General features: G+C 35.9%; 1 protein-coding gene across 3 annotated transcripts in view; it reads left to right on the top strand.

Moving 5' to 3' along the window:
- LOC149780585 (SNF-related serine/threonine-protein kinase-like) overlaps positions 1-18,247 on the top strand; it is an 83,435-nt gene that overhangs the window by 19,183 nt on the left and 46,005 nt on the right. For all 3 annotated transcript variants that reach the window (XM_089937702.1, XM_089937701.1, XM_089937700.1), the window contains exon 2: positions 3,945-4,086. In XM_089937702.1, coding sequence (XP_089793828.1) covers positions 3,945-4,086 — 142 coding nt within the window. The remainder of the gene's footprint in view (positions 1-3,944; positions 4,087-18,247) is intronic.

Below are 18,247 nucleotides of genomic sequence, written 5' to 3'. Positions count from 1 at the left end.
TGATTCCAAATTTCAAGTCCATGCTTAGATAAACATTATAACACCACAATTCTGTTTGAACTTGGAAATATATTATATCAGCTATATTCCTGACACACACTGGAACTGGTTCAATATATATAACATGCTGTGTGTTGGGCTGATCTGTGCAACACCAACCCTGAAAATGTTGCAGGGACATTTGAGGTTAAAGCAATGAACAATTCGCACTGAGCTGACACATATTAGGGCTAACAATAGGCTAATGAATGATGGGCACTGAGCTGACACATATTAGGGCTAACAATAGGCTAATCTGAAGTTTCACACCATACTAAAGAGCCAGCCTTTAAGGTGAATTGTTAATAACTAAATGCTTGTAGGTAAGCCATTTAAGAAAGGCAGCGTTTATTAGCTTCTTATCTACTGTAATTTATACTATTCACATGTATGCATTAATCAGTAGAACATTGTTTGCTTGTTTTTTTAATCAGATATCAGGGCTTTGTTAACCAAGCATTTGGCCAGACATCTGATGCTTTGCTGATGGATACTGACAAAACAATATTCTGAAAGTCAGATTCACTCAATGATGTGCCTTGAAGTTTTAGATCTTACACAGAGATCCTTTGGCTACTGCACAAGAAATGTAGTCGATAACACAAGCCACATTAGTTAAAGACAGGTGTAAGAAAAACATCATTACCCCACACCATCTTCAAGGCTCTTGAACTGGGAACATTATAAATCATGCAGAGTATTTAAACATTGTTGTAATGGACTTGTGGTAAAATTATAAAAGTATCTTGTTTTCAGATGTTTCTTGTGACAAGGACCACATTTTTTATGTGAAACAACTGTATTCATGGGATATGATTTGATTTTGGAAGGAATAGTATTTTTAAATAAAAAAATAACAGCTTTCTTTAGTTTTTGCACTTTTACAGACACTTATGCTGTCATAATTACATTCTCTCTCTCATCACATAAATGCTAGAAAAAGACTATTTTAATCAAATCCCTGTTATGAGTAATTACGGTATTCTGTCTAAAAAGAATTATCCATTGTGGAAACATTCCACTCAGAGGTTTGTATTTGTTGTGCATCTGTTATGAAAACCCACATCATGCCAATAGTGACATCATGATATAGTTTTTACTGTAGTATTGTTAGCGCTGCCTTACGTCAGTTGTATAATGGGGGATTAATGACTTTCTGGTGAATCATAGTTTTTTTCTTCAGAACTTGTAGTGAATATGTTTAGGTAACTTTGGTGGGTTTCTAAAGTAAGATTTGAATTACGAATGATGGTGATATGTAAGAAAGAACACGTGTCATTAATCTAGATATATGTCTAACATTGTTTTGTGGGAAGGACTAGATTCTGCAGGACTCATAAATTTATCAGTCTAAAAATAGTCCTTCTGATTACAGAATCAGTATGTGGCTGAATGATCAGAGGTACCTGCCTATATTTATCACTGACATCCCACCTGTGTCAACATGGGTTCGAGTCTCAGCTCAACCAGCATGTGTATGTGAGAAAGCTTGCCTGTAACTTTCCATGGGCATTTAGTGGGGGGGTGCATCCCAGGTTCTTCCTCCAACATACATACATACATACACTCATACATGCATACATACATACACACATACATACATACATACATACATACATACATACATACATACATACATACATACATACATATTTCAGTTGCATAATTGAAAAGGTACACAATCTTGTATATTACTAAATATAAGGACATTATTTTAATGAATTTAGTTTCAAATGGAGTTGAAACACATGTGAAGAACAGACAGGAAATGTCACCCAGTACAGTCAATTGTCAGATCAGCATGAGAAAGTTGCGCTAATTTTGAAAGCTTCCACTTTGGTGAAATTGAATCCATTGTTTCCAGTTAGGTCTATTATATTAACAATTAAACTACAGCAGATGACCTTGTATCAAGTTGTAGAAAGGAAGGCCATTCTAAGGGGTGAGCGTGAGAGGCCATAAAGATTGTATATTTCTGATCCATTCAGACACTTGCCAGAATATGACATGTCTTCAGGAAAACAGTCTTTTATTTCCATCTACAGATGCCTTCATGTTTTGAATAATACACTCATGAATATTACCTGGGGGTAGTCTATACAGGTTATTGTCACAGAGGTGATTAAAAGGTAAACTAGTCAGAGATAAGCAAGCACCTTTTCACAGATTACTTAACTGAAGGACAATAGCTAGGGTATTGTTGTTTTAGAATCCTTAATGGGAGAGCCCTTCAGGGTAATTGGCAAAGGTAATGTGCACAAAGTGGAACAATCCAATTTGTTTGAAGTTTAGGTATGTCAAAGAGATGAGCATCGAAATAAAAGTAAATTAATTTAAAGTAGAATTTTGCTTCATATATTATTTTGGTACATCGAATAATATGGAAGTATAATTCATTTTTTAAGGCAAAATGTTGATTCAGAGAAGGATGAGCTATTATATGTGAGACATGTCTGGCAAATCTAAATCAGAGTTCCTTTTTGATTGGCTTTGACATTGTGAGGGTGGTGTTACATTGGAATCCTTAGTTCTTAACCATTGAGAAGACCTTCTTAGGGGTGCTCTGTTGGAAGCTGAGACCCTTCTTGGAGGACACATTCCCCCTGTGGCTTCCCAAAGTCTGAATGATTATCATCGTTGATCCTTCACAACTGTACTTGGCCCATCGCAGTTGGCCATGTAGCATACAAATGTGAATCGCCTATGGGCCACCTGCATGAGTCCATTCTGCAGCCTCAAACATTCAGTTGATAGATCATATGAGGGATCTTGAGTCACAACACAGTGACTCCCTTCTTGACAACAAGCAATCCAGCTGGCATTTGTCAGTTTCGTCATTCAGGCCAGGAAAGCTTCTACATACAAGGTCTATGATATCTAGTGGAAAATCCTCTGTGATTGGTGCAGTGGGAAACACATTTATCCTAGTTGTCCCTGTGACTTTTGTTGCTGATTTCCTTTTTGAGAAACAAATATGTTCAGTGTCAGGTATTGAGGACTGTTGAGCTATTTCCAATACATTTAAATTTTCAGGGAATGGCAGTCAGTTCAGATTAAGCCTTGTTGGTACAAGCTAAAGAGACCTACCTGCCTCCCACTATTTTACACTGAGGTGGAGTCTATCTTTTGTAATACATGTAGTGTTTAACCAAAACCACGATGAACCATTGAGCAAGGCTTCCTTTTAGGACCTCACACACAAAACTGTTTTTTTTTTTTTTTTTTTTTTTTTTTTTCATTGTCCTGGCATCTGTGAGAAAATACAAGATTCATGCCTGGTCTGTTGACAAGTTTGGGGTTGTTTCCCATTAGATGGGTTCAGTCAGGTGGGTTCAGTTGCAATGTGAGATATTTACAAAATGTCATGTAGCAAGTAGGTGCAAAATGCATTTTCACCCTTTATGCTTGTATACAAGTCATTTGGGCTGGATAATTTTTTCATTTGTATTTGTTATGTTCTTGTAACATGTCTGTAGATGTATTTAATGTTGTGTTTAGATACTGTTTGAAAAGAAATATTTGTTTAAACTATTCACTGGAACTACAAAATGCTTATTGGAATAAATATTATTCTGGGACTATTTTGAATTATTCAAAGAAGTACTGGTCAGTGCCATTTTCATAAATCAGGACTGTTACTAGACTAGTACATTCAAGTATCGGAAATATATTCATAACATTTAATTCTTTTGGACTTGAATAGAACATTTGACGATTATTTTGGATTCAGTTCATAATAATACTGTAATTCCTCAGTTTCATTTTATATCTTTAATAATTACATTTACAAAACTTGTTTGTTCCATATTCATAACTACAATTAGGATTTAATTTATTTAAATGTAAAAGAAACTACAATAACCTTTTTAAATTTTTATTTTGTTTTACACATTATTGTTTTCCAGATATATGGAGTCTGGGTGTGATACTATACATGCTAGTTTGTGGACGACCACCATTCCAGGAGGCTAATGACAGTGAGACTTTGACCATGATTATGGATTGTAAATACAGCATTCCACCCTTCATCACTCAAGAATGCAGAGAGTAAGTGGGCTAATCTTAATGGGTCTTTTTATAATTGTTTTCTTGGAAAATAAATAAAATTGTAATCAGTCTTGTCCAACCTGAAGCATCAGCATGCAGCCCAAATTTTGCTGGTAACCTAAACTCTCTACATGAATTGATACATTGTTATTTTGGATACTGGATCATAGACCATCTTATGCTTTCACAACAAGAAGTCACTTCCTCTTCCAGACAGAACAAGAAGTGAAAGATTATTTGGGAGAATTTATAAATTGGATCGTGCTACCAAAGCTGCATATTGTGGATTTGTTTCTTTTTTAATAATAATAATAATAATAGCAATAATAATAATAATAATAACAGTAGTAGTTATAATACAGTACAGCTTGCACTTTTTTTTGTTCACCTTTCCATCGTAGTTAGGTGGTTTAATTGCCTCTATATTCGCTCTGCATTGAAGTGTCACGGTGGACTAATGTATGCCTTACAACATACTATTGCTGCTCTTTGGAATTCTGTTGTTTATCTCCACCATGGAAGGGTTGAGAGAATTCAGAGTGATTAACTATTGAACAGCCAGTGCTGTGAGAGAACTCGGAGAAAAAGTGGTAGTTTTATATTCCAGAATTGGATACCAGTTGAAGATTTGTCTTTATATCAGTTACATGTTTTGCAAATAAAAAATAATTTCTAAAGAGTCTTTAGTATTCAGTGAATGTGTGTTTGAAAAAGGTTGATCATCTTCAGTGCACAAAGTAGATTTGCCTTTACTGGCAATGTTAAAATCTTTCTAATTCAGAATTCAGTTTAAACAATGTAGCATACCCATTCTGCATCATGATCGCTTTATTATGCATTAAGTAGATGTCACTGACCATTCTAGGAATTCAACATTTATAATTGTGTGCCACTGATGATAATTTCTTAGGGCCACATTGTTTAAACTATATTAGGCCCAGTGTTCATGAATTTTTTATATCACCAATAACTGTAGTTGTTGTTGTTGTGGGGTTTAACATCATTTTTCAGCACACGATAGGCTATGCATGGTGGCGAGTATTAATGGTGGAGGAAGAACCCTGGAAAACCAAGGAAAGAACCACTGACCCACAAGAAGCTACTGGCAAGCTTACTCACATACCCACATTGGCCAAATCCTAGACTTGAACCCACGCAGACAGAGGTGAGATGGCAGTGATCTGTAACAGAGAGCGCTTTAGAACACTCGGCCACTCAGGGCCCCCCAATAACTGTAGATAGAAATTAGTGCATAGAGGTAGATCAGCTTTTTCTTAAGACATGTATTGAGTATAGACAGCTCTTTTGAATTGATTTTTATCTTTTTTGTCAAAATATATAACCTGCATAAAGATGATTGATTCTTTAATTGACATCAGATTGTGAATCACTTTTTGATCTCATAGTCTTTCCATAGGTGGTCTTCATGCACTGATTATTCAAAATGTCTATAATGTCCATCAGCCCCCATTGGACCTATGCCTGCTGAATCTCTGGTGATTTGTAGGTATTTACCCCTCCAATGGAGAGCGAATGTTCATGGGATTAATTGCCCTTTCTGCAACTCCTGCAGAAAGAAAAAAAATGATGTGAGCTGTACTGTAGGTCCTACACTGGGCTTGTGTATAATGTTTTGTTTACAGTGCTATTCTTTCTTCTTTTTTAAAGAAATATGAACCAACTTGCATGCTGAATTGGTGAGAGGCATACATTTACATGGTTGTTAGATATGGAATGTAATGAAATGAGATATGCAAAATTAAATATTAAAAAAGCAGACAATACACTGAATAGTAGGGTGAAATGATTCATTGATATGGATACATCAGTAACTTTGCCATACCAATGCAGATATATATACAAGAGATGAAAAATTTATACAAAAACTATACCTTCTCAATGCAAGTTAATTTAATATTTAGTGGTTATGAAAAATTATTGGTGATTTTCCTTTTTCATACATGCCAACCATTATGCTTCTGGTGTAATCGTTATGCTTTCTTTGTTACCAAATTATGTTTTACGCTGGCATTTATATGGATCACACGTATCTGGTACATTAAAAAACAAAAATAAAGCAACAAAATGTTGTTTTTGTCATTTTTATCACCTTTTTAATTCAACTGATAAATTTGAGAATATTCTTAAAAAGGTGACTGCTGAGTAAGAATGGCATAAGAGTATTTCCTTTGTTACTATTTATACAACTGTATACAACCCATTTCCAAGAATAAAAATGAGTTTTTTCTAATATAAACTTTGCCTCATAGATTCATTATATTGATTAGGTAGTTAGCAGATCTGTCTATTCTTTTTGAAGAAAATGGTACCAGATGTTAAATAAAATGCTTTACAATGCGAGTTGTGGACGTTATGTGACTTAAAATGTTTGAGCAGATGGATCTTTTCAAACTTAAAAACATGTCAGATCAGACAAATGGTCAAATCAACGCTGCTTTACAAACTTTAAAAGACAAGTGTGATTGAAATGTGATACAGCAATCTGAGCATATGATCATGATCATTGGAGAATTTCAATTCACGATCATTTAGGGAAATTACATACATTGACTAGTAGTGAGTGCTGAATATAAATAATTTTTCAATATATTTTGTGTTTGTTTTCTGGTTCTAATCCATATGGATTTTGCCCATTGTGACAAAAATTTTGAGCAACTGCAGAACCAGGTTTGTAGCAAAAATAAAATGATCTTTTTCATGCATGCTGCAAGTCTGGCATGTAATATATAGATTACATTTTTACACTCAAATTACTCGGGGGGGGGGGGTGCCACTTATTATAGTAATGATTATGCTTACTTCTCATGGGGTTGGCATGTATACTTTTTGTTCATTAAATTGAGAATTCATCAGAGACAGATGTTGCAGGTTCAGGCACTCGTTTTGTAAAAAAAGAAAAGAAATATTTTGACAACATCCACTTGCCTTCTATATGTAGTACATATTAACACCAGATGATGTGATCGTAATGTCCACCCCACCTTGCTGATTCAGAGTGCTGATTATCTTATCCCAACTTCACGTTCAGCATAAAGGAGATATTCCAGATGTGTTTCCCATGGATAATGAAGTATTTTACTCGTAATCTTTTAATAACCACTTTTCTGCGAAGTTACTCTGTTGATGACTATACTTCAGGTGTGTCACAGAGTGAAAAATGGAATTCGATTGGTGGTTATTGTTTGCTCCAGTCCATCGTAAACAGTAACTACCAATCAAAACTTTATGTGGCTTATTTCTTGAAGGAATAAGCCACATAAAGTTTTGATTGTGGTTACTGTTACTTCCAGGAAGTATTGGTAGAGCAACAGATTAACTTTGTGGTTATTAAATGATCTGTAAAGTACTTAAATCGTACATGTCGAGCAAATTTGGAATATCTCTATTTAAATTGTACAAATTTGGAATGTATCTATTTAAATTGTACAAATTTGGAATGTCTCTATTTAAATAGTACAAATTTGGAATGTCTCTGTTTAAATCGTACAAATTTGGAATGTCTTTTTGCATGTTGAGATATTTAATCAGTGACTGAATGTGCTGACAAGATAAATAAAATTCACACAGAATTGGCAAGGGACAGATTTCAAACCTCATGATGTTTGTAATCTTTTCATACAATTTTAATATTTTTTATAGAAGGGAGTTGTGTTGACAAAAGTTTTCCTTCTTCACTAAGAAAACCAAGTGCCTTTGGCCATAGCAGTTGGTTTGCATGTGCAGGAAGTAAATATGATTGATTTTGTTGGTATTCATCCATATACCTAGAATTTGTTGGTATTCATCCCTATACACAGACTTTCTCTTTGAGAGACTTTCCTTGCACAAGGAAGTTGCACTATTTATTCTGTTTTGAAGATGAAATTGAAAATGGATGTTTTTAAAGCATTCATGCAGTGCAAACCAATGGGCATGGTGGTGGTCAGGATGAGTCTCATTGCATGGATCAAAAGAGGCAGACTGAAATAATCTAAAAGGTTACATTAAAATCACTTTTAACTGACAGATAGTCTGTTTGAACGTGTTTTTATGAGAATGGAATATCAATAGATGATATGTGTATGTCTGTCTGCAGCCTGCATACTGGAAATCAAACCAATATGTCGGCACATAAAAGATCACCACCTACCACCGTCAGACCTTCAGAAGATGGAAAGACTATCAAATCGACATGTGTATCGATAATGTATCATATCATAATCTAATTAGCATGAATTACATCGATACACAACACATTTGTATCATTTCATCCCCAACTGATTAGTATCATATTTGCACTGAAACCACATGCTTAATCCTTGAGCGGGAATGGTGGTATATATTATCAACAGTTGCACACGTTCATGTGGTTGTTAATATGATGCCATGATTCAGCTGCAGTTGGGCCTTGGCGTGTTGTAACAAGGGACTGGCTTCAGTAAATGTACAGAAATGAAAACTTCTAAAATATTGGCATAGACTTCTCCCTCTATGACTTTTGAGTGACTGGGTCCATAGATACTAACTATACCATAGGCAAGAGCAAGAGTGATGGAGACTTGGATTTGAATTAACAGTTGAGCACATTTTAAAAATCTTCTTATTTCTGTTCCTTTTGAATGGATGATCATGACAGCATACAGGGCATTCCATAAAATTAGAGGTAGCAAGTACATATATATGAAAGTAACCAAGGGAGCGGAGGTATTAGGGTGGCTCCTGAAAATGGATTCTATAGGCAGTACAAAGTAGCTGATTGTGCCAACAGATTTAGGTGGATAAATTCCCCAGCTAGGGTTGCTTAGGATATCCCCATAACATTGGTTTTTCACTATAAAGCTTATGTTTACCGAACATACCGAACATAATGTTATCAAAAAATGATAACATTTAATCAAACAATTTGAATTGCAACTTTTGTTATTAATTTGTTGCTTTCAAAGATAATGTTACTTACGAAAGGTTCTGTTGAAGAACATGTTTTTCAAGTTTTTAAAATGTCAGCAAGATCAGTAAATGAATCGGATGTATAATGTGTAATGTGTGGTACAACCACTTCTCATCAAGTTTGGCTTTTCCCTAACAGTGCCACTTATGATGGAAAAATCCCACACACTTTAAGAAAAGAATTGGTAGAAAAATCCTGCTTCACCATTCACTTTAGTAGAGATGTAGAAGTATATCATTTAATTGAAATGGATAAGTTCCACCATAACTAATGGCCTGCTTCGGTGGCCTAGAGGTGAAAGCATCCACCTTGGATGGGGGAGGTCATGGATTCGAACCCCTGCCAAGTCACACCAAAGACATAAAAATGGTACTAACAGCTGTCTCACTATTCTGAGTTTAGTGTTTTATTGTTAGGATTGGTCGGCCTGGTATCAGAATAATGTGACTGGGTGGGACATCGTGCTACATGTCTGCAGCATTATGCCCCAGTGCTAGACATCTCTATTAACTGCCACATTGCAGAAATCGTAGCAATATGACTGAAAAATTGTCAAAGCTACCGGTACATTAAAAAAGCCAAATCACACACACACACACACATACACACACACACACACACCATAACTGACTGTCTTGTGAATGTTAATTTACATCTTTACCAATTTTGTAAATGTTTATAGCCAGTAAACTTAATAAAGCTGTTGACACATGTGAACATTGCATCACATTGCATCCTTAATAATATCTAGTTGTTTCTCGGTGATAATGGAGCTTATCCAGCATCTAGTAAGTATAGCAACCATGGTAGCCTTCTTGAGGATCTCATTATTGCAAATGACCCTGAATTGAAAGTCATATCAACACTGGGATTTAACCAGAAGACTTCTGTGATGTCTAGTGGGTCCTAAGTGAACATATTGTCATTCAGATACCAATATGGCCGTCATCTTAAGCTAAAAACCATATTGACATGGGGGGTTTTACCTGAAGATTTCTTATAAACTCCAGTTGGTTCATATTTTTATTGTGACTTCTCCTAGGTGGATGGTCAAACAAACTTTAACACATAGGTGTGATAGCTACAAGCCTTTGTTTAAATGGCACAATCTATTGCCGATTCAAGATTCCAGCCTCCGCTGGTTCATGTAACCTTGCATAAGAGTTTAACACTAGCCCACTGCAATCTTTAGACAATAAACAGTGCCGTGGTACTATTCAAGACAGGTAGATTATAGCTTATACATGACTTTATAGCTGAGGCTTTGTAAATGTGACACCCATCTGTCATGGTCCTAACTGAAAATGGTGCTATTCTGACATCCAATACAGCGATCTAGCTGCTGCCTTGAAAATCTTGTAAACCCTACTCCTAAGCTAAAAACCATATTGACATGGGGGGGGGTTACCTGAAGATTTCTTATAAACTCCAGTTGGTTCTAAATTTGAATGGTGCTGATCTGGCCTCCAATATTGTAACCATCTTGGAAATCTGTTATAATTTCTCCTTCAAGATGAATACTCATATTGGTATGGGTTTTTCACCTAAGACTTCTTATGATGCCTTGTTGGTCCTAAATGAAAATGGTGCAAATCTGATATCTAATTTGGCTGCCATGGCAGTCATCTTGAAATTCTTCTTATAGTTACTTCTGCTCCTGCTAAGTACATAGAGTTTTCACCAGAAGACGTCAAATGGTGTCTAGCTGGTTCTAAGTGAAAATGATGCCAGTCTTAAACCTCCAGTAAGGTGGCCATCTTAAAAATCTTGGTTTTGCTACTACTGTGTGATTGGTAATACTGACATTTGGCTTTCACCAAAAGACTTCTTAGGATATCTATTTGGTCCTAAAAGAAAATGATGCAAATCTGACATCCAACAATTGGCAGCCATCTTGAAAATCTAGTAAACAGAAGATCATATCGACATTGGGTTTTACCAGAAGACTTATTGTGATGAGTGGTTGGTCCTAAACTGTAATTACGGCAATCTGTCAGGCATTCCTGCCTCCATGCTAGCAGTCTTAGATATCATAAAATTACTCATACATGAAGGTCATATGGAAATGGTTTTTTTTTCACCAAAATGCTTTGTGAGAACAAGTTGGTCCTAAATGAAAATATTACTTGTAGAACATGCAGTATGGCCACCGTGATGACCATCTTGAACATCTTATCACTACTCCATCTGACTTATGAGTCACAGGGTCTTCACTGGAAGATTTCTGTCTGGTTGGTCCAAAATCAAAATGGAGACAGCCTGACAGCCAATATGGCCACCCTGATGACCATCTTGAACATCTTATCACTACTCCATCTGACATATGAGTCACAGGGTCTGTCTGGTTGGTCCAAAATCAAAATGGAGACAGCCTGACAGCCAATATGGCCATCTTGAAAATCTTGCTATTGCTACTGCTTCTAAATGTATGGTCATGTTGACATTGGGTTTTGACCAACAGACTTATTGTGATATCTAGTCATAAATAAAATGGTGCAACACATATTTTGACATGCAATAATGCCATTCAGCTGTTACTGAACCTTGAAAATCTTTATATCCTTACCCCTTCTAAGCCAAAAGTCACATTGACATAGGGTTTTCAACTAAAGATATCTAACAATGTCTGGTTGGTCTTAAATGAAAATAGTGCCAATCTTACATCCAGTATGGCTGTCACCATGCCCTATTTGAAAATCCTATTGCTAAAGAATATCAGGGGTACTGAAGTTTCAACACTTAGCAGTTAAAAAGAAGAAACATTCTTATTTTCTATTTCTCCAAATTCTTTTAGGACTCTTGTTTATAATGAGCTTGTTGTTATTCATCAAAATACTGTAATAAGTTGTAAAACCAGTTTATCATAACTGAAACAGCATGCATTTGTATCCAGTCACAAAATATTACATTGTATTTCTTTGATTCAACTGATTTTTGGAGACCTTCTTTAATTTGCATTGTTTTTGGTGCATTTCTTCACAGATTGTTAGTCAACAGTATTATACAGTTGCAAATGTAATTTGCTTGAATGTTAAAAAAGATCTATGGCATAAGGTTCATCAAATTAATTAGCTCCACCATAGTTTGACTGCAGCATTTCATAACCACTCCTGTGGCCTATTGGTTCGAGTGTCTGCCTTGGATGCAGGAGGTCTTGGGCTGTCTAACCCTGGCTGAGTCATACCAAAGACTTATAAAAATGGTACTAACAGCTGGCTTACTAGGTGCTCAGCATTAAGAGGTTAATGTTAGGGCTGGTCTGCCTGGTGTCAGGATAATGTGACTGGGTGGGACATGATGCTGCATATCTGCAGCTTGATGCCCCAGTGCTAGACATCACTATAAACTATAAGGCATTGTAGCGATATGACTGAAAAATTGTTAAAGCTGCATTAAAAATCCAAATCACACACACTCGTAGACTTTTTTTATTTTGAATTGTTCATAAGATGCACTAGTGGGTACCTAAGGAATAAATTATTCCAAATTTTACCAGGTGTTATATAACTCCTTGCTATCACATGACATGATTATATGACGTGTCAGTAAAGTTTCTGCTATGGACACATGGAGCTTGAAATTAAATAGGACAGCAGTTTATTTTCCTTTATCATAACCTCTAGAATAAAACATAATGCCGGTAGGTTCAGTCCAAGGGGGAAAGAAATTGTAGATGTCTTTGTCAAGCTCCTGTATATTTGATACTCCTTTGAAAAGATTTGCTTGTTACTGCTATGTAAATTACTGCATGTACCACATATGCTTGTCACTCCTTAGTCAAATGCATAAATACTTTAAATGCCACTTTTGACCCCAGAGAGGAAGAGGGACTTTTTTATATTAAAGTTTCATCAGTAGGAGGTTGTGTGAGAAAATTAATCATTGTATCTGTCTGCAGGATGGGAGACTCTTATTCTCGTGGTCTCCATTTGGACTAGTCTATCCTGTCTGCATGGAACATGCAAAAGATTTTTGTAAAAATTACTTTTAAATTTTAATTAGTGTCTATAGCCTGTATTGTGCTGAATTGCCTTTAGACCCTAATACATGCACACCTAAGTGCTACAGGGCTTGAATTTAGCACAATTTTCTTTGTAGCCAGAAGGACTAGTATACTGAGAAATGTACTAGTCCTGCCAAATCTTTACTAGTCCTGTCCACTAAACAATGTCACCAGGGCCGGCGCCAGACTATCTGGCACCCTAGGCAAGGTTAGATTCTGCAACCCCCCCCCCCCCCCCCCAGCAAACTGAAGCTTTTGTATACACATGATTCCACGGAAGAACTCGTGGCTATAAAACACACGAACGTAATTATGTTCTGAAAGTTTCATATACGCGCGATTTTTGCTCATTCATTTTGCTTGTTTCGGTCAGACTGAATCTACCCAATTATTTGTCCCTGTATGAAATAAACCAGGATAAAAAAACGACCCTCAATAAAACTGAAATTTATTTATTTATTTTTCAAAACTGTTGTTGATTTGGAGAAATGTGCCCCCTGAAATCGGTGCCCTAGGCAGCTGCTTAGTTTGCCTATCTGGTAGTGCCAGCCCTGAATGTCACACACTTGTAGAGATTAACAATAATTTATATTTCATGAATAGCATTATCATATGAAATGCAGAAGTACAGAAGTATAAATCCTGCTTCAAATCATCAATCAGTCAATTTACATTTCTTGTTTTTCAAGATAACCTGGATCCAATTCCAGAAAGGGATCCAGGTGTCCTTTCTCGTCCTCTACCTGCACTCGAGGTCCATATGGGGTTTGTTCTGGTCTCCTTAAAACATTGCAGTGCAGTGGTGATCACCTTCAGGATCCCTTCTGCCTTGTCTACAATATCAATTGCCAGGAACGATTATTTAATCTCTCCTCCTTTGCGAATTCTAATATATACAATTTCCTCCTCCTGAATTGTAGTTTCAGTACAATCCTCACACACTACTGCAAGAAACATTGTTTCATTCACACCTTTTACAAATTTCTGCATTTCACTTTCAACCATGTAGTGAGTAAATGTAACAACCTGTTTATTATTCCTGTAAGTCTCTCAAACATCAACTCCTTTCATCTCATCCAGCTGACACATTCATACAAAATCAGTGATGGGTCTTCTGTTTATGAAAGCATGTGCATTTTAAACAAATTAACGCGCCGGTCAAACACATTCCAATTTAAACTTTCCAAGATCTTGCCAGCGGTCGATTATTCTGGTGGTATCTGCATAGCTGTTTTTCTCTCTGAACTCTCTTTGTGTTGCCCACACCTTTCATGTACATTAACCGATTCAATTTTAAAGTTCAAACAACTGACAACAAAACTGGATGTTTTCTCTGTGGGTTTTTTTGCGACTTCCGTACACCAGTTAGACCGCATAACGTTCTTTTCCTCATCATAATTCATCCATTCCCTCTCTTTTCTTCATGTCTTCTGAAATGTTCGATTATGCTTTTCCCTACCATAAGAATTATTCCTGTCCTATGTGTCATTTTCATTCAACTTTTGCTTTTTTCCGGTGGCTAAACACTTTCTATAAAATGCCACATTTTGCCTGTTTTATAAGGAGGGAATTGTGCCTCGTGTTGAAATACGAGATGTTACAGTATAGCTGATGTGAATTAGTGAAAGTGAGAAAAGTGTCCTTTATATCAGAAAGCCAGAGCAAGAAACACGTTTCAAAACACGTGCCTTTGCCCCAACTTCCCCATAAATGAAATGGCCTCTCCCTAATAAAGACTTGACTTCAGCGGATGTTCTGCAGGATCAAAGCAGTGGCTATTGTAAACACTGTTATAAAATATTAGCAATGTTAGTTTCAGCTTGGAAAATGTGTGTTCCCATTAAACAAATCCATTTGACTCGTTTCATTGTATATAACATCTCCAATTACGGCCTCATCATTAAAAGCGTAAGTTTGGTAATTGTTCCTAATTGATCGGACCTCAGTGTATTGCTGAAATTAATAATAAGGCAGAAAATTTTCAAATCTTAGATGCCCATGCTCAGAGATTTTAATTCCCAACAAATATATGGCATTCTGCTTGGATATCTTCACGTGTTTGTTCATTCTTATAAGGGAACAAAATATATAAACTATTCTTATCATCATAGAAAAAGTAGTTGTCTGGAAAGGATGTCAATTAGGTAATCGTAATAAATCAATCTAATTCTTATAATTATTTAGATGCAAATGTAAAATATGCAGTTTTCCAGTTGTGACTGTTGGAGTGTTTGGCATGCGAGCCAAAAAAATCAAACTTAAACAAATATGCAAACTAATTTCTTTGAATAATTTCTGCCGTGTTCTTTTCTGTAGTTTACCCCTTTGTAGTTTGTCAGTGGTCGATTGCATAAAGTGTAATGCCACCTCATTTTTTCATTTAATTCATTATCAGATTAATTAGGATCAATTACACAAGTCACGTTGTCAATGACAGGACCATAATTGGCACTGTTAAGCAAAATACACAAAATCGGATGGCTTCTAATGCACATTTTCGAGGCAGGAATTGGCTTTATCTTCTCATGCTAATATTTTATGACTATTTACAATGGGCACTGCTTTGATTCTATAGAACATCTGCTGAAGTCAAGTCTTTATTATGGAATGGCAAAAACCAAACGCTGACTGTTGATAACCGAAACTTACTAGCCCATCGGACTATTAACATTATGAAAGTTACTAGTCTAACAGGAAATCTACTAGCCTCGGGCTAGCGGACTACTGCTAATTTCGAGCCCTGTGCTACTTCTTATTGCCATTAGACCCTAATACATACACACCTAAGTGCTACTTCTTATTGCCATTAGACCCTAATACATACACACGTAAACGCTACTTGTTGCCATTAGACCCTAATACATACACACGTAAACACTACTACTTGTTGCCATTAGACCCTAATACATACACACATAAACACTACTACTTGTTGCCATTAGACCCTAATACATACACATGTAAATGCTACTTATTGCCACTAGACCCTATTACATACACACGTAAACACTACTACTTGTTGCCATTAGACCCTAATACATACACATGTAAATGCTACTTATTGCCATTAGACCCTAATACATACACACGTAAACACTACTACTTGTTGCCATTAGACCCTAATACATACACACGTAAACACTACTACTTGTTGCCATTAGACCCTAATACATACACACATAAACACTACTACTTGTTGCCATTAGACCCTAATACATACACATGTAAATGCTACTTATTGCCACTAGACCCTATTACATACACACGTAAACACTACTACTTGTTGCCATTAGACCCTAATACATACACATGTAAATGCTACTTATTGCCATTAGACCCTAATACATACACACGTAAACACTACTACTTGTTGCCATTAGACCCTAATACATACACACATAAACACTACTACTTGTTGCCATTAGACCCTAATACATACACACATAAACACTACTACTTGTTGCCATTAGACCCTAATACATACACACATAAACACTACTACTTATTGCCACTAGACCCTAATACATACACACATAAACACTACTACTTGTTGCCATTAGACCCTAATACATACACACGTAAATGCTACTTATTATTGCCATTAGACCCTAATACATACACATGTAAATGCTACTTATTGCCATTAGACCCTAATACATACACACATAAACACTACTACTTGTTGCCATTAGACCCTAATACATACACACATAAACACTACTACTTGTTGCCATTAGACCCTAATACATACACATGTAAATGCTACTTATTGCCATTAGACCCTAATACATACACACGTAAACACTACTACTTGTTGCCATTAGACCCTAATACATACACATGTAAATGCTACTTGTTGCCATTAGACCCTAATACATACACATGTAAATGCTACTTATTGGCATTAGACCCTAATACATACACACGTAAACACTACTACTTGTTGCCATTAGACCCTAATACATACACATGTAAATGCTACTTATTGCCATTAGACCCTAATACATACACACATAAACACTACTACTTGTTGCCATTAGACCCTAATACATACACACATAAACACTGCTACTTGTTGCCATTAGACCCTAATACATACACATGTAAATGCTACTTATTGCCATTAAACCCTAATACATACACACGTAAGTGCTACTTCTTCTCCTAAATGTGCAGTTTAAATTGCATAGAACATATATATGTAGTTTTTAGCACATTATCTAGTACATTCAAATTGTTAATGCACAGTGCAATACATTACTATATTTCTTTTGGAACAGTTGGATCATTTCATGGGAATACAATTTTGTTTGGTCACTGTTGGTTTTAGTTTTGTTTAAGAATATTTGTTTTCATGTTGGATTTTATTTTATTTGATATTCATATGCCAAGAAAAAAAAAGAGAATTAAATCCTTAAAGAATATTTCTGAATTTACAGCTGGGGCCATTTAATTTACTGTATATATGTGCATGTATCAGTTTGAATTACAATGAGTATAGACCCAGATATGTTCTCACATAATACACCAGCAGATCAGGTATGCTGCACTTTGTTAGAACATAGACTTTGAACTCATTATATGGCAACAAAACAGGGTCTATGTTTATTGGATTTGTATGATGTGCATAGATATAACTAATCAATTAGTTTTCTATGCTTTATGTATCTCTGTAAGAACAAACATAACTGAACCGCCCCAGATATACTGTTGCAGCTACTTGCAGATTAGTAGGGTCTAGTCCAGTGGTTCCTAACCTTTTTAGGCTATGACCCTAAAAGTTAGTTTTTCTGAGCCTCACAAACCCATTTCTACATTTTGATAAGTTTTGCCACCCTCAAACACAACACAAACCCTAGTGAACATCTAGAACATCCTTGCAACCCTGATTAACCACTGGTCAAAGCTAATGAAATGAAGTCATGAGTTAAAGGTATAATATAGATCTATATCTGCCATTGCAGATCTGGGTGTTTATTTACATGGGCTAATATGGAAGCCACTGTACATGTACTTAACAGCAGTACAATCAGTATTGTATCAAGAATGGATACCTAGATCTGACCTCAGTGATAGCAGTAATACATCTAGGACATTATTACCATATACACCTATAAAATAGGGCAAATAGTCAACACCAGCAGCCTCCTGGGTGGTAATATTATTGCTTAGCACTTCAAGCACTGTTCCAACTGGGCATTTCTTATAGA

This window comes from Sinohyriopsis cumingii, chromosome 16 (genome assembly GCF_028554795.1).
Source record: "Sinohyriopsis cumingii isolate HCF-2022 chromosome 16, ASM2855479v2, whole genome shotgun sequence".
NCBI classification, from domain to species: Eukaryota; Metazoa; Mollusca; class Bivalvia; order Unionida; family Unionidae; genus Sinohyriopsis; species Sinohyriopsis cumingii.
Note: the sequence above shows the minus strand (reverse complement) of the source record. Positions and strands in the feature narration are given on the sequence as shown.